Raw genomic sequence first — 25,824 nt, 5'->3', positions numbered from 1 at the left:
TTTTATACGTTATTTAAAAAATATCGATTTGTTTAGTAGAAAGGGTTAAAATGTATAGTTTTACACGCGCTACGCTTTACGCCTCGTTGCATCGCGTTTAATTTTTCTCGTCCAATGAAAGGGGAGGATGATGGGGTGTTAATGATTTTGCGGGATGACGCGATTGAACGGTTAAAGGTTCTCGCGAAATAGCATGTATCTCGAAATCGATCGTCAGTTGCCACGAGCAACGTCGCTCGATTAGGCAAACTGTCTCGAAAAAATCGCAGTTCGCAATGTGGCCGAAGCGAGCTAAGCGGGAGCCCCTGCCGCCATTCGATAAAATCATGATTTCTACGTGAGGAGTATTTCGAGGAGTACAACGACGATGTTCCTGGCATACGTAGGTTAAAATTCTAAAATTTTCTTTCGTTCCCCTTCTACACGACATCTGATAATACACGATAGAGCTCGATGAACGAGATTAGGGCTTTCTTAAAATGGACGACGAACGAAATATATTCGAGCGGACGAAACCACCCGGATATCAGTCGCTATCACGTCGCGGGAATTAAATTCGCGACAAGACGCGTAGACTGTCTTCGTGGCGAAGATCTTCGGAGCCGGAGACGCACCGAGTCCGGATCGTAACTCGCGACGTCCCCGTGTATTTGCAGGTAGTGTCGACTCATTGAATTCTATTCATCGAGCAGCCGAGTTGCGCATCATTCAATTACGCGTTTTCTCTCAGCATCGTCCCTCCCCCTATCTCGAGGAGACAAGTCTTTCCTAGCTCCTCAATTTCCGCACAATGCATTATTTGGCGCCTATTGTGCGCGATGACGCTCATGCATTTTACACCCCGTGCCAGTTATCGGAGATTATCGATAATTAATATGTCTAAACTGTAGAAATTTTTTAATTTAAAAGCAAATGCATCCTATTAACGTTATATTTATTTCCGTACGTGTTTCCGAGATATTTTATGTTAAACATTTAATGTCATGTAATTATATTAAGATACTGTAAGATTAATTTTTTTTTGTTTTTTCGCTATATTAGGTTTTACCGAATGATAGCCGATTATAGAAGATTTATTCAACGAGTCGACGAAAAGATATATCCAGTTTGATCATTTTGTATATCCAAAGAATTTATAACGGTGCTACGCAATTATTATCATCAGACAGAATATAGTGATGAAAGAAAGTTACGAGTAAGGAACATCGTCGTTTGCTCCTCGTCATCGCTAATTGTGAAATTGTAGATCGTAATAATGAAGTCCTACTAAAATAAGTAAAATCAAGTTGATTTTTTATCAAGATTATCAAGTCAATAAACCCCAAAGTGGAACAAACTCCTAGGGGGGGGGGCGGGGGGCTTTAATTTTTTTTATGCTCGCAAATATATATATAAAAAAAAAAACAATTCTTTTTGGTACGAAAAATCATATAATGTACTTTACAATGTAAATGCTCGTTTCATTTCCTTCGCATATTCACGAAAATATAAATTTCGAAAGTATTGTCTGCGCTTTTATTTATGCTTAATTATATTATATTAGGTGTACAACTTTGCTTCCGCCGTTTTCCTATAGATGGCTTTAGCGGTAAGTAGCGGTCGAAATAAATAGATCATAGACGTCATGCGATAAACTTGGACATCTGTCAACATAACCCCATAGAAACATTAGTCGATTTGTGTCCGCGTCATAAAGTTATTCTCGATTGAAAATGTCAGTTTACGAGCCAAATTCTCGTCATTTGCGGGAGGTCTTAATTTTCTGCTTCGATATGAAGAAATCTGCGGCCGAGGCTCATCGAATGCTCTCAAATACTTATGGCGAAGCCGCTATTAGCGAAAGAACGTGTCGCGAGTGGTTTCAACGTTTCAAGAACGGTGATTTTCACGTCGAAGACCGGCATAGCGGTGGAGAAGAGAGAAGGTTTTCGAAGATGCGGAATTGGAGGCATTACTTAATGAAGACTCGAGTCAAAGTCAAAAAGAGGGAGAAAGTAGTGGCCAGCGATGGACAATACTTTGAATCATAAATGTATAACCAGTTTTTTACAATAAAGCTTCAAGTTTCGGAAAAAAAAACGGCGGAAGCAAAGTTGTACACCTAATAGCATATATAATATCAAAAAGATATTTATGAAAGTATTATAATTACGATAAATAATTAAGTTTTCCGCGTCAATTTAAACGCTAGAATCATTAACTAGAAATAGTTAGCCAAGATTGCTCCGATGAAGCTGACCCTATAGGCAATTTTAAATTCGCTCCCTCTTGGATGTGCTCTCGTTTAATAATCTCGAAGGTAATCTCTAGATTCCCTCATCTCCCTGCTAATCATCCACCTATTCGTGCGTGTAAAACCGCATGGCTAAAACCGATTATCGGCGGTTTCTTTAGCAACAAGTTGCACCTCGTGTGTTTTCCTCAAAGTTTCCTAAAATCAACAAGTGAACCCGCTTCCTGCCCGGAATTTCTATATTGCTTTCTCGTTCGACTCCACAGGTGGCAAACTGACAACGAGAACGACTTTCCGGAGAACCCCTCTTTACGCGAAGGAAAAATTGACTTTATTTTCCTGCCTTAACAATCGCAACACGCTCGGACGGCGAGGACATTCTTTTATGATAATTGAGATCACTGAAGGCTTTATTCGGCTAATACGCGATAATATACGCGACGCGACACAATAACGATGGATTATATCGGCGCTATCTTTGTTTCTGGAATGCGTGATAACAATCGTTTTAATAAAGAGCCGACGATGAAGAGACGTTGAGGACTCATATAGAGAATTCTTCGCGATCTCTGCATTCCTTTGGAGTCTCGAAGTAAATTCCGCGTGGTTCGTGCAATTCCTATTAGACGGTTAAAGTCGAGGGGCGAATCTTGATTACGTTCGCATATTCCGTATTAAGGCTGAAATTATAAGGCGCGTCCATCCTTTTTTTTTTTTTTTTTTTTTTTTTTTTTTAACAAGCTTTTAAAACGATTTTAATTCGCGTTGTATATTCGACAGAGTCAAAATTTCAGAATAAGTTAGATTTAAAATTAAATAAACCCAGCTTTTTCATCCCTTTTGAAACGTTCTCCAAGCGATCTCGATTCGTTATATTTTTGATTAAGCTAAAAAGAACGGAAGCTAGTTATTTTAAAAATTATTTTCACGTAGCATCGTAAATCATTCCGATGACGAAGTAATACTATAAAATCGACTCTATGGTCCGTATTGATATGAAAAAAGGAAAAAAAAAAAATGAAAAGCTGCATATAGGTAATGTCAATTCCATTGAAAACTGACAGATTTAGAAAGAGGTGGAGAGTAGATGATGTAGAGACAATAGCGCCCCGGGGTGGGGGAGGGGGCGTCGACAGTCGCCTCGATGGAGGGAGACGAATGATCGGAATAATGTTGAAATGGGCCGTGCGAAAGAGAGGAACTCACTGATCGGAGTGGGAAGCAATAAAAACATAAGAAACAACGATATACAAGATATACATAAATTTACTTATTATTTTCGATAGAGAGAAGAGGAAAAGAAAGAAAGAAAGAATGAATCGCTTAAAAAAAAGTGTTATAATGCACATCCGCGTTGGGTGCGAATGGGCGTGTGGTACTCTTTGTATTGTACGCGCATGTATGTGTAAGAGAGAGAGAGAGAGAGGGAGAGAGAAAGAGAGAGAGACGTATAGAATGCAGATGGTGGGAGAGGAAAGGAAGAGAGAGAGAGAGAGAGGGATACAAAGTGCGAAGGGGTGTAAAGCGCGGAATCCAGTGACCATGCGCCCTGTCGGCGGCTGGGGGCTCCTGGATCTTTTCACGGATCAAGAAGAGGACATCGAAGAAGCACGGGAGACGCAGACGGTGGTAGGCAGAGAGAGCGACGGCTCCGAGCCGGCACGAGCGAGGTGAGATGCGCCCTTATCGCTTTCAATCGTTCGTACAATTACCATCGGGGTGCCCCAACACCCCTCGTCAGCCGGGCCGCGATCTCGACGGCTAGCAACGATAGCGGCGATACAGGATCGGAGAACGCTCGCTCTGCGGCAGAACCGACCGACGCCGGTGAGTACTTTCTCATAAATATAGCATAAAACAAATAGGTGTAGAATATGTGCAAAGTGTTCGAAGAGTAACAATATATATCTATTTGAAATATTAAAAAAGAAAAAAGAAACATTTATCGAACATTATTAGGTTTTCGATAAAAAATTAGACGAGGCTTGTCCGCATGTTCGTGGAGGTCACTTTTAACATCTTTTGTGAAAAAAAAAAAAAAAGACTAATTTGCTAATAATGTTTAATGAATGTTTTTGCATATACGTGTATATATATATATATATATATATATATATATATATATATATATATATATATATATATATAACGGTTGAACGATATTCGAAGATATCGAAATAGTTTTATTTATTTGTCTGTCATATCTTTTCTCCTCGTATTTATTTTTCGCGCGACGCAAATCATTCGAACACATAGCAACGTAGATTTAATCGTGGGAAATACGACATGACGATTTATGCTGCGATTTATTGGATGAAGTATTCTTTCCCTCGATTCGTATAACCGTCGACGCACCGCTTTATCACTTAACGTAACACGCTAGCAAGCACGAAAGAATTACTATCCTTGCCTTTAACAGACTGGATATAAGAACATTAAAAGATTTTTGCGAGAGAAAAAAGATTATATGAAATCTTAAAATTTTTCACTCTTTAACGCGTTAAAATTAAAAAAATTAATCTTATTAGTAATAGTTACTATCTCGCAAATATTATGTCTAATTTGTGTATGGTTTAATTACTTGAAACGGTGGACAATATACTTAAATGATTATATAGGCGAGTTTTTGCTAATACTGTTAAATATTGATTAATTAACTTTGTTATATCGCTCGGCAAATATAATACATTCAAATAAATTAATATACAAATTACTAATAAAAAAAAAACGCAGATATTTCATCGATTATACTTAATAAATATCTTACAAAATCGGCATTGCCATTAACTCTCTTGATCGCATAATATGCTAATTTATATACGCATATAATCAATAATTTTCGCAGGTTAAACGATAAAGTTTGATTTTTGGCAAACTTATCTTTAAAAGAGAGATTTTTAAAACAAGCAGAAAAAAATACATATTGCACATCGCAGAATTTCTTGTAAAATATGCAGCTGGTATAAAAATTAACAAGGATATGATTAAAATGAATAAAATAATATAGATATATTATAAGTATCGTAAAATTAATATAACATGTTTCATTTAGTTAACGTCGGCCGATTTCTTAACCGATTCCTTAATTTAAAGTCTACGATTTTCAATAGAGAAATAAGAAAAAAAATTATAAAATTGATTGCACCTGATCTACATGTCAATACCATCTATGACCACTATATCAACGTGTTAGGCAGTATTATTCACCTGCCAGATTCGTTGACGGAGTCTTCAGACTCGTTAACGCGTCACCGAGGTGTACGGAATACTTTTGCTATCCCTTACTCACCCTTAATACCGGATTTCCTGATCGTGATCCGCGGCCATAGGACAAATGCCCTCATTTCCACGTGTCATCCGCAGTGTCTCTCGCACTGATCTTTCTCGGTGAGCTCGCGTCAAAGTGCAGTCGGATCGAGAGGATTGGCGAAGGGTGAATTGCAAAAGGTACGGATTCTCGCGCGAATTGCCGGGAGCAAGAGTCGTTTTCCCGGAGGCTGTTGTTTCTCCGACTCCGTCATTTCACGGAAAATATACGTCTTCTCGACGCGTTCGCTTTGAAATTCAAAATTGAACGTACGAACCTTGATAAGAATTTCCCTCATCGGCAAATAATGCGCCAACAGTTTTATGTATTTATCGTAAATCATAAAATTTACAAGGATGACGGGGCTTAAAGCGGAATAGCGACTGGGAGAATCGTAAGGGTCGAACGAAAGGTCGCAAGGGCGAGACGAAAAGATGATATCCTTGTCTCTCGTTTTGTCGCCTGGCTTCTGAAACGGGAACAGCCGGTGGAAGGGTTGGGATTGCAACCTCGCAAGGTTAATAGAGTGATCGGTAACAAGGTTATAAAGCAATCTGCATAACCCTGTCCAGTACTTTACCCGACCTACGGGGTTTCATGTTACTACGGGCGGTGTCGTAATTACTGTCCCTAATGCGATTACCGGATCGACAAGACCGGTAACCGAGGAATACTCTCTGTGAAATCTTTTTTCTATTTTTTTTCAATTTTTAATTGCTTCTCCTTTTTCTCTTTCTTCTACTAATTACTTCTTTCTTTCGGAAAAATTTATTAATTGAAAAATATAAAAAAGAATCGATACGTCCTCGAATCGAATCGTTTTTTTTTTTTTTTTTTTTTTTGCTTTCAAGTACGACTATTTCTTTACGTTTCTACCGGAAGACAGGAGTTAAATCCAAAACCATATTACTCGTCAAATATATCTCATATTAATTTAATATAATATTTCGACGTATTAATCTAAATAGACGATTTAAAAAAAAAAAAATAAAAATAAAGCTTGAAGTTATTTGAAACTTTCTATTTTTCGAGAAAATTAATTCTGAAAGTTGAAAAAGATATTTTTAATAATATTTAGGGAGTATATATAAAATTTTACATTTTCAAATGACTATATATTAGCAATAAAGTAAACGCATCATGTATTGAGTTATTCGTGTTTCATCTGATTTGGGAGAGACTTATCAGGAAAGAAGCGATAGACGGAATAGCGGTAAATTCATTTACGCACACGATCGAAGACGTAATTTTATTTCCAGAGAATTCCGTCTCTGACCTCGTCTAAAGTCTCGTTTCACGGCTATCCGAGTTTGATTTACATCCTCATAGTCGCGTTTCGACACGTAGCGGAAAAAACATAACGCATTACCTATATTATCTATTTTGTCTTTATAATTTTACGAGCAACTAAATTAAAATTTATCTATAAAGCGATACGAGATCTCTTCGCACACACACACACACACACACGCACGCGCGTTTTCCTTTACTGGCGATTAATTTTTAAAAAAACTTTTTCTATTTTTTTTTCTTTTTCTTTATTTTAACGCGAATGTTATCTCGTAAAAAGTGATGACGATGCAGGATCTAGAATGCGAAAGAGATATTCTTTATAAAAAGAATATGGGGTATTGGTATTCGAATTCCTTCTATATAACATAATTTCATTGAACGGCAGAAATATATCGGGCGATTTATCCCAATGCTATATTGGGACAGTTTGATTGTTTCTTTAGTAAAATTTGCGAAGAATCAGTGTTGAAAATGCACGAGAAGCATGTCCAGTCTGTAAAGATGGTTTTTCTTTTATACGAAAGGTAAATCGTATATATTGACATAAGCAGAGTCGTAGACGATAAATTGGGTTCCCTAATTGAGCCGATTATGAACTCGATTTTCTTCCTTTAATCTGTAATTTTCTACATTTTGCCAGCAATAATCAGCCAGAGTACAGAATAGATTAATTTTGGCATTTTACGATATAATTTATTTATATGAAATTATCTGACAATTAATTTTTATATTAAGATTTATTCGTCATAATTTTTTTTTTCTGTATTAAAATAAAGAAAAAAGATTGACAAAACATGTATCAAACAATTCTCGCTTGAGAATTGCTGGATATTATTCAGGTATCGTTAACAACATGATGTAATAATATACGTAAAATTTGCATTAACAATGTTTTCATTTCAAAGAGAGATAAAGCGATATTATTATGTTTAAATATATTATTAGGTGTACAACTTTGCTTCCGCCGTTGTTTTTTCCGAAATTCGAGGCTTTATTGTAAAAAACTGGTTATACATTTATGATTCAAAGTATTGTCCACTCCCAATGATCGTGCCAATTCTTTTTCACTTTGACTCGAGTCTTCATTAAGTAATGCCTCCAATTCCGCATCTTCGAAAACCTTCTCTCTTCCACCGCTATGCCGGTCTTCGACGTGAAAATCACCGTTCTTGAAACGTTGAAACCACTCGCGACACGTTCTTTCGCTAATAGCGGCTTCGCCATAAGTATTTGAGAGCATTCGATGAGCCTCAGCCGCAGATTTCTTCATATCGAAGCAGAAAATTAAGACCTCCCGCAAATGACGAGAATTTGGCTCGTAAACTGACATTTTCAATCGAGAATAACTTTATGACGCGGACACAAATCGACTAACGTTTCTATGGGGTTATGTTGACAGATGCCCAAGTTTATCGCATGACGTCTATGATCTATTTATTTCGACCGCTACTTACCGCTAAAGCCATCTATAGGAAAACGGCGGAAGCAAAGTTGTACACCTAATATATATTATTTATGAGATATTTTTTTTATTATTGCGCTAAAATAATACAATTATAAATAGCGATTGTCCCAAGAAATGTTAGCATAAGTTGAGATGCAAAAGATATACGTTTAATCTTATTACAATCTCGTATAATGATTATACAGAGCGTCTCAGAAATTTCTTTCGACTTAATAACTTTGAATATTCCCTTATACAAGTTTGAATGGACCATCTTCCAGAATCGCTTAATTTTTCACATCAATTCAATTTTAGATTAAATCTGCGTTAAAGCAAAGTACTTTTAAAATAATTTTATAATATTCAAAATTTCTTATCCATTTTTCATACGTTTAAAGCGTTTAATATTACAGTTTCACTAAAACCCGAAAATAAAATTTACATTGAAATCCATTTTTCATTTCGATTACGATATATCAATAATGCAAGAAAAAGTACAACTTCTTTCTTTTAAAACATCCTATATAAAATATATCGATCTCTACTTAGCAATGATCCCATCTTACGATGACTTATTTGCATCTCCGTCTTTAATTGACAGATGATGCCGTTGTTACAATTCAGTTGGTAGTTTGCCACGATACAGCCGTCGAGACGCGCGTGATGAAGCTTCGTTATTAGAAAATGTGCGTGTAATTTACGATACTGTCTATCGTCGTGAAATCGCTTGTCCGTTGTGTTCCACGAGGATAGATCCGCGTTAATATACTCGGGTTAATTTTGCGCACAAAGTTGGAGATATACCATATTCCTGAATCGGGACCATACTGCCATACGATAGATCACCGACGGCGACGGCGGAACTTCGTAACACAGTGATTTTATACGGAGGTAATGTGATTTCGCGACGAGACGTAATTCGCTTATCATGCAATATCGCGCGGCAAAGAGAGGAGCCAGCACCGTCTTCGACATAATTGCTCTGGGTTACGATAAAATGTCAGTGATACACGGCAAAGAGGGTATATAATAACGGGATTATCACGCATGACGTGCATGTAAAAAAACTTGATTGATACGAGCACTCAAGACAACCTTAGTCGGCTCTTCTTATATAAGAGTTAAAAATAAAATTTTACGTTCTAAACAATTGCGTGATAATTAAAAGATTAAATGACAGATTATGAGAGCCGGAAATGTTATGTCGCGCAGCTCCAGATATCGAAGAATATGTCGTTTTTTTTTCGAGAGAGAGAGAGAGAGAGAAAACGATGTGTCGATTGCATTTCGTATTTTATTTATAAGCAACAGGCAAAGATACCAGAATCTCCATTCTTAGGTCGTCGACCTAATACTTGTTGAGACGCAAAGCAACAGTTTGCTCTTTAAGCTATCTGCATTCCCCTCCAATCACATCTCCATTGTCTTCTTCTTACAAAATCTCTCATCGATAGAAAACCTTTATCTTATTCTCGTAATTAATCGACTATATTCTTGACTACTTTCTTTTCCTCGTAGAAGTATTTTGTCATATAATTTTTCATATCGCTAGTCAATATTAAACCATCAGAATATTATCAAATAAGGAAATATATAAGAAAATGCTTCGTAGACAATAGCAAACTAAGTGAAGGAAGATCGAAGATTACCAAGTTTATCAAAGAATCTGTGAATAACGCAAAGTCGAAAGATGGAGACGGTACACCCGGTACAACGAACTAACGGACCCGTAACAACCAGAACTAATTGGTTCTTAAAGTAGGAACTAACCCTACGCGGTCTATAACTTTGTCTACGGAATAGCGAGAGAAACTGATTAAAGGGCTGCTTCCCTTTCCCCAGTTCTCATCTTTAAATATAAGATAGTTGCCATTGTACCTATAAGAAACGATCCAATACCTGTAATTAGGATCAGAATTGAATGATATAATAATAATTACGAAAATGTACAGTGTGCGAGATGCAGTAACTTTACATGAAGGAATGAACGAAAAAATATATATTAAATAAATTATTGTATATAAATTTCTATTAATTGTATAATATATAAGAATATCGAATAATTATATAATTATTTCATAAATAATTTATATATTTTCAAACATTAACTGTCTCTAGCTATGTTTTTAAAGTCGATATATATAAATCTTTGGAATTAAAAATTATTAATTAAAAAATTAGCAGATATAAATTATATTTAAATAAAAATTTTTTTAAATATAATATATTGCATTATCTCTCAAGTAACGTTCGGTAACGGTAAATTATTATTATTAATAGCAGACATACGCGATAAACACTATTTCCACTCCAATATACTAATCCATATATCACGATTCGGTAACGGGATGGATGCGGTAAAAAATTCCTCCTTCGGTTTTACGTTTAACCAGTCGCGCGGAAATAAGTTCGCTTCCTAAGCGTGTTACTGCGGAACGACAGGATTTTCTATTTCCTTTATTGTATGAAAAATTCCTTGGCGCGCTGAAACGACCGGCCACGTAAAGAGTGGTCACGTTTTACAATAAATTCCACCCACTGACGGCCGACACGACTTTTCTATTAGCTCGAACGACGAAAACTTTGGCCGGTTGATTTCGTATACGCGATGACAGCCTAATCACGTTCACACCGACTTAGGTGTCGGTTACCCTATCCCTATATCAACGACGCACACGCGAGTTGACATAACGAGCCTCGAGATGAGTCGGCAGATCCCCCGCAACCACTTCATCAAGCGGTCGTTAGAGAAGCTGTCAATCGCAAAACCGTCATACCGTCAAACCCTTTCAATGACTCGTATCGCTCGTCAACGCCTCTCCAGTATCCCAACTATTGACTTTATACACGAGCGCTTCGTATCGAATCTCCAAAATTCAATTCTCGTTTATTTGAGATTATGATTATCGAGCTTATTAGATAGAATATATCGGGGATTTTAAATATCTTTAAAAGAGAGAAAGGATAAAAAGATTGTTATTATACACTCTCTACATAACGCACTTTTCTCTCACAGAGAGATCAAATAAATTTTTTATTTATCTAACTTCTCTTCATATCTAATCTTTGTTAACAAAATGAAAAAATATCCTCTCTCCTTCTCGTTTCTTCATTATTACTAGCAACCGGTGATAAAGTAAAAATAGAGTTGGAAAGAAGGCGTTTATAAAACTAACTACTAACATATTGCGCTTTAAAAGAGTAAGCGCATCTATCAGGCGCTTGGCAACAGGAGCGAGACAAGCGACAAATCGGCGGGTGGTAACGAAGAAAGAGGATTTCCGTAGGGATGAAAAATGCACGATGTAGATGTAGATCGATAGACGTTCTCTCGATGGGAATAGCCGGTTACGTTGACGCCCAACATCGAGGCCGTATGGAAAACTCCGTACAAACAGGACCGATCTCGCGGTCATTCTTCGTCGTAATTACCGAGAAGATAAGAGAAGCTTGAGGGAAAGGAATCGGAGAAGAGAGTCGATAGATATGGCGGATGATAGCGGAGGCTTATAAGTGGCACGAGTGGAAGGCGATCTCTTCCGAGAATAATGCGCGGTCCCCGGGGAGTTGGAGCTTTCAGGAAAATGCTGATTGCTTCCAACGCTCTCGCGCTGCCTTCTGCCTCCTTCGTACCAATTCTTCATCCGTCTGTCCTTCCCCCCCCCCTCCGCCCCCCCCCCGCCTCTCATCATTCCACTCTATCAATCTTCGACTTCGTCAGCAGCGGAGATGTATAAGCCTCCCCTCTCGTGACCATTTTATATACGTATGCGTGCGCACGTGCGTCTCCACGATTTCTTCTGCGGTATCGGTCCTTATAAACGGTCGCCTTATCTCACGGTACCAACCGCCCCGTTCTCTTCTCGTACGCGTACTTGGTAAAAATCGGACACGGGGATGTGCTCATCGGTCTTATTGATACCTGATGATTGTTTTCGCTTTGAAAAATACGGTTATCCGTAAAGGTGTGTTGTGAGAGGGTATACATTTACCCGAATCATATCCGATATTTTAAATCGGAGAAGAGACGCGTCCGTTAAAGATATAATGCATCAAAGTAGCGTTTGAAATCGCCTTACAATGACTTTTCTTAATAAAAATAGGGTAAAGTACCGTGAGCGCGCGAGACAGTCGCTGAGAGTCGCAATAGCCTTTGACGCTTGCCTTTTCAAAGGGCGAGCGTGAAAATTAGGTGGGCTAAAAGCGTGGGGTAACCGAGTTATTGCGAATAAAAGAGAAGCGGGCATCGCGAGCGCGGAACGGCAGGGCGGTGCAAGTACTATTAAAAGCCTGTAATTAATGCGGTTAATTGTATTGCGCTAAACGAACGTCGAGGCCGATAGCGAGTCGTTTCAGCGAGACGAAACGGAAGTGAGGGTTCTAAAAAACTTTGACAATTAAGATTGCTCTTCTCACGATCATCGTATATACGTTATATACTAGGTGTACAACTTTGCTTCCGCCGTTGTTTTTTCCGAAATTCGAGGCTTTATTGTAAAAAACTGGTTATACATTTACGATTCAAAGTATTGTCGCTGGCCACTACTTTCTCCCTCTTTTTGACTTTGACTCGAGTCTTCATTAAGTAATGCCTCCAATTCCGCATCTTCGAAAACCTTCTCTCTTCCCCACCGCTATGCCGGTCTTCGACGTGAAAATCACCGTTCTTGAAGCGTCGAAACCACTCGCGACACGTTCTTTCGCTAATAGCGGCTTCACCATAAGTATTTGAGAGCATTCGATGAGCCTCAGCCGCAGATTTCTTCATATTGAAGCAGAAAATTAAGACCTCCCGCAAATGACGAGAATTTGGCTCGTAAACTGACATTTTCAATCGAGAATAACTTTATGACGCGGACACAAATCGACTAACGTTTCTATGGGGTTATGTTGACAGATGCCCAAGTTTATCGCATGACGTCCATGATCTATTTATTTCGACCACTACTTACCGCTAAAGCCATCTATAGGAAAACGGCGGAAGCAAAGTTGTACACCTAATATTATGAAAAGAAAAGAATTGACGTTGAAGAGACGAGTAAATGACAAAAACGAAGATCTTTGAAAGAAACTACCTTTTAAAAGGATATATTTAGAATTATATAATTACTTTTTATACTTATATCTTTTTTTTATTTCATGCAAAAATTTTGATAAAATCTATCCATTATATATGACAATGCAATATTTAAATAATACATGAAATATAAATATTATTCGTACATGCGCAAAAAATTCATGAAATCTGCAAAAATACCAAAATGTGAAGTGAAAGGTAAGTGAAATGCGATTTGAGCAATTTGAAAAAGGAAATTGCGAAGGAGTAGATCGTAATTTTGGCCATTTTCCACAATTGACAGTTTTCAGCGCGAAGACGATTTTATCTTCTGTTAAGGCAAATGCGTCTTTTCCGGCATTCAGACCTATTTCCGTCCCGTTCAAGACTCCTTTTCAACGAGAAGCGACTCGATTTTATTGCAGAATGTTGCTTAGGCAATAATACTGAAGAAAGAGAATGTCTTGTTCTTTTACGGTGTCAATAGAGAGTCACTGTATAAATATAAATTATTATTTTATTAAAAAAAAAAAAAAGTTTATAAGTATTTCGATTGTCTTTTAACGGTTAACGTTCCATTTTCAAGAAAAAAATTTTTTATATATACAATTATCTTAGCAATAAAACTCCTACAGTAAATTTAGTAATTTTCGAAAGAAACATTTCTTTCGACACTTTATTATTTGCACCACGAAATTAGTATCCGCAAATGATAAAATACACATCTTCTTGGGAAGGAAAGATCGACAAGTGTAGTTAGTTTAAACGAAAACCTAATGGAGAAAAATCTTCAAGGAGCGTACGCGGTAAAGTGTCAACGCAATACGGGATTCGATTGTTCATCTTTGTAAAAGGACATTTCGTCGAATCACCCAGAGAGAGAAATCTCAGAATTTCTTTTTCTCTCTCATTTATTTCTCGTAATTTCTATTTACCCGCTTCGATTTCTATCGAGAATAGAATCGATATAAAGAACGCGATGAAATGTAACGAAATTTTATTACGTATTATTTCACATTTTTCCTTATCTGCTAATGTTGTAGAACGTCAACGGAAGGATAAAATTTGAGAATGGGAGGTGGAGAATGGAGCAGTTGGTTGCAACGATGCCGACAATCTCGAAAGCTCGTTCTCGTCATCGTTGCCATCGCGTTGCTTTTGGATAATATGTTGCTGACAACTGTAGGTAAGTGGCCTTATTTATTATACTGTACGACATTAATTAATTACGACTTTGTCATATCTTTGATACATTTTTAATATATATATATATATATATATTTTTTTTTTTAGTATATAGTATTATTTTGTGATCAATACTTAAACAGTTATGTCAATTTATTTTCGATATTTCAAACTTTGATAAAAAAATTTGAACAGTATTTATTTTGTCACAGTCAGCTGCTTCTGTAGCAGCTGTTTTGACAAACTCTTATTATTCTTCTTTAATTTTACTGATTGTCAGTATATTATAGCAGATTTACAAGTTAATTTCTCACTCTTTCTAGCAGCTTCTGCCTTAGACTATAACTTTAAATTTCAGTGGGTCAAGCACTGAGACTCATTAATTTCATCAACCTTCTTTCAACATGGTCCATTATAAGATAGACGAGAATTTTAGAAATAATCAAATCATAATGAAGAGATATTCTATTAAAATTATTATGATTAATCTTATTAACGAATAAAATTGTTAATACCATAGTAAGAAATGTGAAAATATACTGTATAGAACGATTGATTCATTCAAATAAAAAATGAGGAGGAAATAGAAGAACCTTTTTGTCGATCACGATATTTAATACGCTTTCATATTATCATCGGGATTAACTGGACTTTTTTAACGCTGCTTCCAGTTTTCTCGAATTCTATCGATGGAGATCACTTTCCTTGGTCGCGTGATCATATGTTTAATTCAGAAAACGTTCGCGTTTATCGTACCAGTCCGCGGAACGTCGACGGAACGTATGGACTTTCATTTATCCTGCCACCAATCCGGATAAGTGGTCATGCATTTATGTAACATTGCGTATAGATCGTGATCGTTACGTACAAATATTCACGAATGTCGTCACGTTTGTCGAACAAATCGCGAGATCCACTTCCAATCATTATATTGTACATGTATATAAAAATTCTAATGATAAAATGTATATGCGTATATTTTTACATATACCATATATAATTCTCATTAATACAATAAATATCATAAAGTTTCCACACATTCACCATGTCATTTTGATATTATTATCTCTCACACCTTATCGTGATACCTTATATATAGTGTTATAAATAAATCATTTCGTTTCTTTCAAAATTATTAAAGAATTTTGATCATAATCCCCAAAATAAAGTTCACGAGAGAAAGTATCGTCAGACAAAAAAGGAAACAACGCTTGGAGGTGCTGGGATTTGAACCCAGGACTTTCAGCATGCGAAGCAGACACTCTACCACTGAGTTACACCCCCGGTTAACAAGATACCTTTTGAATACGCTTTAGAGACATGTTGAGCTACTCCGCTTTTATTTCTCACAAAATTCTATATTATACAAAATGGAAAGGATAATATGCTTCTATAAAATTGGATTATTCTGATTCTAGTGGGAATTTTTTTTTTAAATAGAAGAATTAAAATTTTTTTATATAATTTATTGATTTTTTTCGCCGCATCTTTTTAATTTTATACAAATAATATTAAAAGCTATCCTATATGAATTCTAATCTGGCTAAATGAATTTTTATAGTTCCAATAATACCGGAATTTCTCTACGACATTAAGCACCCCAATGCAACATTAAGCGAACATTTGGAAGGAAGCGCCTCTCGTCAAACTACGATTTCTACCACCGTGTCACCAACAACAACGCCAAAATGCCCTTGTGCTCAAAACATATCGGTTCTTCCTCAATTGGAATTTCTACACGTCACCACTCCTTCTATGGATGTATCGGGTAAAATACTATTTGATCGCCTTATATGTTGACTTAATCATTAAGAAGAAAAAAAAAAAATTATTTTATAAAAAATATTATATTGATATTAAAATGACAAATTTTTTTGTAAATTTATTTTCAATTCGCCGCATTGCAAATGCTTTAAGTAAATGGCTACATATGTATATTGATTCAATGCATGAAAAAATATAGAAAACAATATCGCATTTTTAGAAAAAAAAAGAAAAGAAAAGAAAAGAAAAAGGGATAGAAAAAAATTAAGATTTTTCCATTCAATTACAAAATCTTTCAACGCACTCAACAAAATGACAAAACTTTACTAATCCTTCTCATTTTAGAAGTTACTGTGGCCAATTTTACATCGGCGGAGACGAAGGAAAGGGAACAAAGACATCGGGAATTATTAGAAGAGACAGTGGCAGTGGGAATGATGTTTGCTTCTAAAGCTTTCGTTCAATTGTTAGCTAATCCTATAGTTGGACCATTAACTCACAAGTAAGCATTGCATCTTTGCACAATTTTTTTTACTCGGAATATTTTAGATTGGCAAAAGACAATTTATCAAATAAAGTTTAAAAAAAAAAAAAATTATATATAGTTCGAAAAGTAATTTTCATAAATTAAAATAATCATTACTGAAAAAGCATTTTTTTCTGCCTAATAAACAATTTTCCAATCTCTTTTTGAACAGATTCAAATTAATATCTTTATTTAAATTTTATTTTATTTATAAAATTTAATATAGAAAAGCAAATATCTCGCTTTAATCTAACATAATCAAGAAACTATTATATTAAATGCAAACAAAGGATATTGCATTAAATAAGATTTATTATTTTTCAGAATCGGATATAGCATACCTATGTTCACCGGATTTATTATCATGTTTCTATCCACGTTAATTTTCGCTTTCGGTCGAAGTTACGGCATACTTTTTCTAGCGCGAGCTCTTCAGGGTATCGGTTCGTCATGTTCCAGCGTTTCTGGTAAAGATTTATTTTTCTATTTATCCATATCAATGGAATATTTACGAAATACAACATTATTAAACTATTTTTGTATGTGTTAGAATTATGTATATTTCGCATAATTCTATATAAATATCGGTGATTCGGTGATGCAAGAATATATTTTTGCTATTTTTTGTTTTCAAGCATTTTCCAAAGATTTCACTACAATCTTCAAAATTTCGATAATCCTTTTCCGATGCAAAAACCTGATTATACTAGAGATTCGACAAGATTTTGACTTTAGATAAAGATCAAAGCTGCCAATGGGCAACATATCCAATAATTATACAATATTATGTTGATTATCAAAAAAAAAAATAAAATAAAATTTCTAAAAAGATTGCATCGGCCGGGAATCGAACCCGGGCCGCCCGCGTGGCAGGCGAGCATTCTACCACTGAACCACCGATGCTGTTACAATCTGTTGTAATTTTCGCATGATTACATATAATACGCTCCTAATATTGTACTTTATAATGTTCAACTTTCTCTCTTTCAGGTATGGGTATGTTAGCGGAAAGGTATCAAGACGATAAAGAACGCGGTAACGCAATGGGTATCGCATTAGGCGGACTGGCTCTCGGTGTCCTTATCGGTCCCCCCTTCGGTGGAGTAATGTATGAATTTGTAGGAAAATCTGCCCCATTCTTAGTGCTTTCCGCATTAGCTCTTGGTGATGGATGTGAGTAAATAAGTAAATGCGATTGCAATACGAAATATGAATATTGCGTTAAAATTGAGTATAATTTAAATTATTCTTTATATAATTTAAACTGTAACCAGATTTTTTCTAATACGTTTATTCGACATTTTTCCAATAAGATATAAATGCATAGAATATTTGTAAAAAAAAAAGTAATGTAAAGTGTACAGCATAACGTAATTGTACTTATGACTTATAATTTGTGGTACAACTTACAAGTGTTGCAGCTTTTAATGCTTCAACCCTCTGTCGTATACACGGAAACGAAACCACCATCGTTGAAGTCTCTTATCACCGATCCTTATATTATTTTAGCAGCTGGTAAGAACAATGATCCCCTTACAAATATAAAATATACCTGTCCCATGTTTCGAACAAAAAGATATATAATAAATCCATGTTTTAGGCGCAATAACGTTCGCAAATATGGGCATCGCTATGTTAGAACCGAGTCTACCAATTTGGATGATGGACACAATGGGTGCGAGCCGTTGGAAACAGGGGGCCACATTTTTACCAGCAAGCATTAGTTACTTGATCGGAACGAATCTTTTCGGCCCTCTTGGACATAAAATGGGCAGGTCGGTTTGATCGAAATTATAAAAATCGCGACGAGAAATTTTTATTTTCTCAAATGCGAAAAATATATAATAATAATAAAATCATTAGATATACTAGAAGATATATCGCCCGGATAGCTCAGTCGGTAGAGCATCAGACTTTTAATCTGAGGGTCCAGGGTTCGAGTCCCTGTTCGGGCGAGATATCTTTTTGTAACACGACTCGAAATATATATCACGTTATGTGCTTATTACAGATGGTTAGCCTCTTTGATAGGATTAGTCGTTATTGGTATCTGCTTGATGTGTGTAAGTAAATTATACTTATCTTATTGGAAAAATGAAATAATCACTACTGGTATCACTGCTGTGATTTATATTGAGAAAGTTTGATAAATTAATCGCATAATTATAAATCATATATGTATCGTATGATATAGTATACATAAACTATCAATTACAAATCACAGAGTTTCGATAACGAATAAAAGCTTTGATTGAGCTATTTGAGTCGTGGTTTATTGAGTTTAAAGTTACCTGATCTTACATCATGGATTAATCATTTCCGTTTCCAGATCCCATTGGCGAGGAGTATCGATCATCTGATCGTACCAAATGCAGGTCTAGGATTCGCAATTGGCATGGTGGACAGCTCGATGATGCCTCAGCTAGGATACCTAGTGGACATAAGGCACACCGCTGTTTACGGAAGCGTTTACGCTATTGGAGACGTGGCATTTTGTCTAGGCTTTGCTATTGGTATGTGCATGTATTCGATATCTGTCTTTGTTTAACTTTCATTTACTTGAATAACAAAAGAGAGAAAAATTGATCTCTCATCCCAGCATTACTGCTACAAAAATATGTGTGTATATGTATATTTTAAATAGTATAAAAATTAACAAAAATTTAACTGCATCGGCCGGGAATCGAACCCGGGCCGCCCGCGTGGCAGGCGAGCATTCTACCACTGAACCACCGATGCTTCTGTAAAGCCTTGAGATCCTATTTGATTAACAGGATTAATAGTATCTTTAAATGGTAGATCAGTGATATAGCAAGATATGAAAAAAAAATTACAAGAAAAGAATTTGACATTAGATAATTAAATATGATTATTTTATGTTGCAGGTCCCGCATTGAGCGGAACTTTGGTCAACACTATTGGTTTCGAATGGATGCTTTTCGGTATAGCCATGTTAAATTTCCTTTATGCACCTCTCATGTATTTCCTAAGGGCGCCTCCAAACAAAGAAGAAAAAGAGGTAATATTATATTGCATGCTTTTAAAAAGAAAATATTATTGCGCTGAATTTGTCGTTAATTTTGAATTCTATCAAATTGTAGTCGTTAATAATTGGTGAAAAATCGTCTGTGCGATATGTCACCTACCAGAACGAGGAAGAGGACCAATAAAATAGTGATTCTAAACGTTTTCGATACAATCGGTTATTTTGATTTCTTAGCACAAAGATCTTTTTCCTCTTCTTTTTTTTTTTTAACATACACTGAAAAAGAAAAATCTGTATTATCTTATTATCTGTGTTTGTATATATTATTAATTTTTATATATATTTTCAAAAATATTTTTCCCTAATAATTATTGATGACTGAGAGATGACAATTTTTTTTTTCTTATTATCATATTTCTTATTCAATATATATAAACTTGTTCCAATAAATGATAAGAAGCTACAAACATCGACAATAACCACAATTGTTGACATGCACTTGATAATATTTGGCAAACGTACTGTACAATTATTTATAATCAAGTAAAGTTGATAGACAAACGACATTCTTGGAGAAAAAGACAAATGATCTCGCTTAAAAATAGATTTGGAAAAGTCGCACAACACCACACTTGATATTTATAAAAATAATATATACAATCTATAAACAGATCGCGCTATAAACGTCCGAGAATCAACGAGAGATTTCGTGTTGTCGAATAATTCCGAGATTAATCGTAATGAGAATGGATTATGTTGTGAAATATATTTCTGTGTATTCTGCATCATCGATATCTCGATATCTAATCGAGTATACAAAAGCGTATTGTATATCATATATAACAGATAAATAATAATAGAGCTAATAAAGCCTAAAATAATACAAAAATTGCGAAAAAGCAAAAAAACTCGTTATGTCGTAATGTCCGATAGCAAGAAATATATTCGGTAAACATGTGTGTTTCAAGATGTGTGTATGTGTATGTGTGTGTGTATATATATACATACATACATACATACATACATACATACATACATATAAAATAAAAAAAGAACAGACATATAATGAAAAAATTACTCTTAAATGTAAAATCTTAGCTTCAGTATGCGTACCACGTAAGGCTCGTCGTAAAAATAAGTGCATGAGAAAATATACTGAAAGTATATGATGTGCGACGTTACAGGATCAGAAGATATGTAATATAGTTATACGATTGTTCGAGCTGTATGTAAACGAGAAAAGATATAATGATAATAGGTGATCGCGTGATCGATACATCGCTTGTCCAGCACGTTCTTCGAGAGGTAACGAATCATTGCAAAATTTATTCTTAACAGGAAGAACTGCCCGATTTGGTTTCCCTGAATGGCTGCAGGGAAACCAGCGAAAGGAACGATCGGGTATTTTAAAGTGTTCTTCGTATAATGCGATTATGTTTTGAAATCGAGTATATTCTTGTCGCAAAAATAGAGAATGTGAGACAATTCGCGCGAAGCATTCTGGCGCATACGATTTATCGAAACTCGCTGATCCTAAACCATCGTAAGAGAGCTTGTCGCAAATCCCGCCGCTTCTCCATAAATTCTTCGAGATTAATTTCTGTTTTCCCACGAATTTCAATGCACGCTGGAAAGAATATATAGAGAATACCGTGGGATTTGCCGCGATAGAAATTAGTATACCTATACTTATATACAATAAAGAATGCAGAGAGAAAGAGGGGGAGAGAGAGAGAGAGAGAGATAGAGCGAGAGAAAAAAAGAATAGAATAGAATAGAGACCGAGTATGAAGCGTTGCAGAATTTGCGAATTATATGATAAACTCTATGAGGATTCGCCGCGGGAAACTCTAGCAGTGACGATTTATTTGTTTGACGATTGGAAAGACGATAAGATCTGCCGACTGGACCCCATAAGAATATAGAACGTTCGTAGAAGCAATATAGAGAATAGCGTAGCAACGTATTATCCGTATTGAACCTATTATATCTACTATATATACGAAATCTATACGCGTCTATATCTATGTATCTTCACGTAAATGTTATTTGAAAAATTGTCGTGTATTTATTACCTATCGGCATCTCGTTGCTATATTATTCGTATATACGACCAAATATCTTACATACGACGGTGAGCACAGTATATATACCTGTTGAGATCCTAAGCTACTAGTCTCGTGAGATACGCTGTCAAGAAAGCGACGTATTGTTGATATAATCGCACGTAAGAAATTTGTGATTAGATGATAGCGCGTTTGCTTATTACCTGGACATTCGATCATCTCTAATTGTGAGCTTGGTGCTAAAAATCAGTGTTAAACAGTGTTGAAAGCACCGTGAGAGCATATTATTAAAGAAAAAAATGTAGAAAGCTATAGAAGTAACGAAGAGTTATAGAGTCTTCATTAACGCGGTGACAACGTGTACTGGAATTTTGTTGACATCTTGTCAAAAATCTTGTTTGTATAGTTAGACGATAGATAAACGGGGTCCGAAAAGGCGCGATAGAAGAAAGAGCGATAACACTTGATTAATTATGGCGATTCACTACAGCTTTTCGCTGCGGATTCCGATTACACAAGGTGCGTAAGAGAAATTTTTGCCCACCTACTCCCGGTACGAAACGCGAGTCAATTCGATTCGCGAATTCTTTGTCAACGCTCGCTTCGTCGCAATATATACATATATATACATATACTTAAAAATGTCTATGAGAATCTATATAAAGAGGAGGCGCAAAACACTACACGGGAGATGAGTGTAAGAAAATTAAGAAAAATAGAGATAAAAAAAAAGTATGCAAATTGAAATTCTGACGATTTTTCGAGCGGCGCGCGTATCAATATTAAGAATCAAATTTTTTTTTCCTTCCCCTCGGTTTAATTAATTGCATTCTCGTTTTATTTTCCTTCGTATTGTAAATATTTCGTTATGCGCTGTACATTTTAGCATCATCATCATCATCATCATTATTATTATTATTATTATTATTATTCTTGCTTCAATAATAATAATAATAATAATAATAATAATAATATCGATGAGCGCGATAGTATACTTTACTATCACATTTATTGAACGTGATTCAACGTTATTGGATAATTTTAAACTATGATACTATATTGCATAACAAACTATATATCGCACAATATATTTGATGAATCTTTCCCTAACTGTAAATATAGTAAAAATAACTAATGTTGTCGCCGCTGAGATACCTTAAAAAGGATGTTGTGAGACCGATTTCCTATAACTTTGGTGAATTTGGACACATTTTGAATTTACTCTCCTATGCAATATCTAACTATATATTTGTACGGAGAGACATACTTTGATTAGATTTATTTGAATAATCAAACTTACAGATATGAGAAATTATTTGCTCATATGTGTCGTTAAAATTAACAAATGAATTTTTGTTTAATATTAGAAACGGAATATCGGATTTTACTGGAAAGTCACTGAAATCTATTCTTCGTTTTTTCATTAAAACTTGGACATAGGAAGGATATATCTATATCTATACTATTATGTGTTATGGTCGTACTAGTCTTAATCTCTTGCGTTGGAATTCGATACTTGTACACGCTTACCAGAGTTCGATCGAAGATAAAAAAAATAATTGCATTAAGCAAATGGTATGATTCTCTCGACAAAAAAATAATTTAGCATAAAAAAAATGACTCATAATAAACTTTTCGTTAATCAATAATTGTGTATTTAAATTTAAAGCATAGCTGAATAAAAGAACTTGCACGCGACAAATTTTTTCAAGGCAACTCAATATGTATCTTCACGATTATCGATAATAATTCCAAATCGCAAATTGTCGTTGAAAACACTATCGCTATTACATTATTCTAGTATTGCGACAGATCTCTAATTCGAATGGAAGAGATTCGTAAAGAGTTATAATATTTTAATAATACGAAGAACCTCCGATTCGCAAAGAAATAGCATTTTTGAATGAATTATTATACGTCGAAAAAAAGTAGCGGACTGTGTACAGTTGTTTCTTATCGGAGGCAGATTATTTGTATAAATCTCTCGTGTAACCGTTCAATCCATATCGACTCGATCGGCGGCGGCCGAGACCTATTGTACGAATTGCAGATGCAATCAACGTGACTGTGTTAATCGAGGCAAATCGTAAGAGGGGAAAAAATATCTACGTAAAGCACGTGTCGCGCGAGTCGACTGCGATTTCTGTCACGCAACACGTACTTCCGGCAAATGCAAAATAACGTATATACGATACCGTTCGCACACATAACTGTTACCTGACAAACGACTTGTGATCATAATTGGCCGCTACTTTGCCATCGTGAATGGCACGATAAAATTCGTAGTCATGGCTGTCAACTCTGCCAAACGAATAGATTTTACAAAAAAAAAAAAGTCGAATTATATAAAAAATATTGATTGGATTTATTTCTCGCATTTTTAAATTTCCAATTCTATTATACGGCTACAGACAACTTTTTCCTTTATATATTTCTCTGAATTAAATAATTAAATAATTCTATAATAATAAGTAAACATATGTAATAGCTTATAATGCTAATAGCTTATTTTACAAAAAAAAATAGTGAGATTATATTTGACTGCTTGTAAAGCGTAGACGTACAAAACGATAATTAATATATTGAGAAGAACGAAAAAGAAAAATTATATTTATTCATCTATTCCTAATTTTAATCATCTTGAACTGATTTTAATTTTAAAAATACAAAATTTCGTAGCTTTTGAATTTAACGCAATAAATTCGTCTCGATTTCTCTTATTTAATTCAAATATTTTTTTCCAAAATATGCGCGTAACGAATGGCGAAGGGGGTAAAATTGCGTAGACACGTGTGTCAAACTCAAGTTGCAAGTATCGTCGTGCGTTATTCGATTGCCATCGTCCACAACGATGCTTCCATATTGGGTGTGTTAAAAGAAAGAAAAAAAAAAAAAAAAAGAGAGAGAGAATTAGCGAACTATTCGTTGACGGCTGCTATTGTGAACAGACAATAAGCAATGTGAGAAAGTGCAAAACCTTCCCTGCATTCGATACGAAGGACCGTGCGATCGTCGCTTCGTTAGGAATGGCAAACGACGAATATTTGGCGAATATCAATCGACGATAATGATACATTGTTAAATAACGAAATCGATAGGTTCGCGCCGGTTTGAATCTCGATTACATAACAACGGATTTCTTTGTCAGGAAGGTATTGGACGACGCTTGTCTATACGTATTATCGTTACATTATAAGTTTCGGCAGCAGCCTCTCTCGCGTTTATCGTAAAGTCACAGTCTATAAAGTACCTATTATATTTAACGTCGTATCGTTATATCGTAGATATCTAACAAGCTGGTGTATGGGTCCGATTTTCTCATGCCTGTGTAATAATCAAGATAAAAAAAAAAAAAAAAAAAAAGAGATTTAACGACGAGTCTCATCTTATAGAGAGTATTCTTTACGTTTAAGCGTTATTATGATTGTGCGGTTGAAATCAGGAAAGAGACACTCGTGAAAGACTAATCCTCTTTTTGAATAAAGACGGCTGAATTTAAAAACCCAAGGTAGAGGGAGAGAGAGAGAGGGGGGGGGGGACCGCATTCGTCTATATATATTTTTACGTGTTATAAAATAATACTAACGCCTGCCCCAAAAATCGCCAATCGAATTTCACTGATGTAAGGTTGTATTCGAATTGTTGATGCGCTTTGTAACGCTATTACAACCAAACGACTTCTATATAAGTGTTAAGAGAATAATGGAATGAAAATAGTCCCGAGTAATATTATTGATGGATCGTACGAATTAATAATAAGCGAAAGTATTCATGATAGAAAACAATAACAAACTCGTTGTAAACTATTTAATGTTTATTCTGACGTCTATATGTGTCTAATGTGTGTTTATGTGTATATGAGTCGAATAAATATAAGCTTGATCTGTAAATTATATTTTTCTTCAATTATTACAATTTTCGGGTATCTAATGCTCATGAAACCTGTTGCACAAACAAGTACATA

The 25,824-nt window shown here is 35.3% G+C and overlaps 1 protein-coding gene and 4 non-coding genes across 6 annotated transcripts; 2 read left to right on the top strand and 3 right to left on the bottom strand.

Moving 5' to 3' along the window:
* The first annotated feature begins 3,506 nt into the window (after window positions 1–3,506).
* Window positions 3,507–20,056, top strand: Vmat (Vesicular monoamine transporter). 2 transcript variants are annotated; one of them, XM_070302710.1, is made up of 12 exons: window positions 3,507–4,060; window positions 14,377–14,519; window positions 16,080–16,286; window positions 16,628–16,784; window positions 17,133–17,275; window positions 17,799–17,981; window positions 18,222–18,323; window positions 18,409–18,583; window positions 18,820–18,871; window positions 19,138–19,321; window positions 19,694–19,827; window positions 19,910–20,056. In XM_070302710.1, the coding sequence occupies exons 2-12, from the start codon at window positions 14,405–14,407 to the stop codon at window positions 19,976–19,978; spliced, it is 1,521 nt and encodes a 506-aa protein (XP_070158811.1). In that variant the 5' UTR covers window positions 3,507–4,060; window positions 14,377–14,404; the 3' UTR covers window positions 19,979–20,056. The 2 variants fall into 2 exon arrangements, with proteins under 2 accessions (XP_070158811.1, XP_070158812.1); XM_070302711.1 differs by lacking the exon at window positions 3,507–4,060 and adding an exon at window positions 8,980–9,168.
* Window positions 15,731–15,802, bottom strand: Trnaa-cgc (transfer RNA alanine (anticodon CGC)). Its single transcript has one exon. It is a non-coding gene; the product is annotated as a tRNA-Ala (tRNA).
* Trnag-gcc (transfer RNA glycine (anticodon GCC)) lies at window positions 17,641–17,711 on the bottom strand. The gene has a single exon. It is a non-coding gene; the product is annotated as a tRNA-Gly (tRNA).
* On the top strand, window positions 18,691–18,763 carry Trnak-uuu (transfer RNA lysine (anticodon UUU)). The gene has a single exon. It is a non-coding gene; the product is annotated as a tRNA-Lys (tRNA).
* Window positions 19,477–19,547, bottom strand: Trnag-gcc (transfer RNA glycine (anticodon GCC)). Its single transcript has one exon. It is a non-coding gene; the product is annotated as a tRNA-Gly (tRNA).
* Window positions 20,057–25,824: the final 5,768 nt, after the last annotated feature.

Source organism: Polyergus mexicanus, unplaced genomic scaffold, assembly GCF_030449975.1.
Source record: "Polyergus mexicanus isolate NDT 795.1 unplaced genomic scaffold, iyPolMexi1.0 SCAF_10, whole genome shotgun sequence".
NCBI classification, from domain to species: domain Eukaryota; kingdom Metazoa; phylum Arthropoda; class Insecta; order Hymenoptera; family Formicidae; genus Polyergus; species Polyergus mexicanus.
The sequence above is the reverse complement of the archived record's forward strand: the minus strand, read 5'-3'. Positions and strand labels throughout refer to the sequence as shown.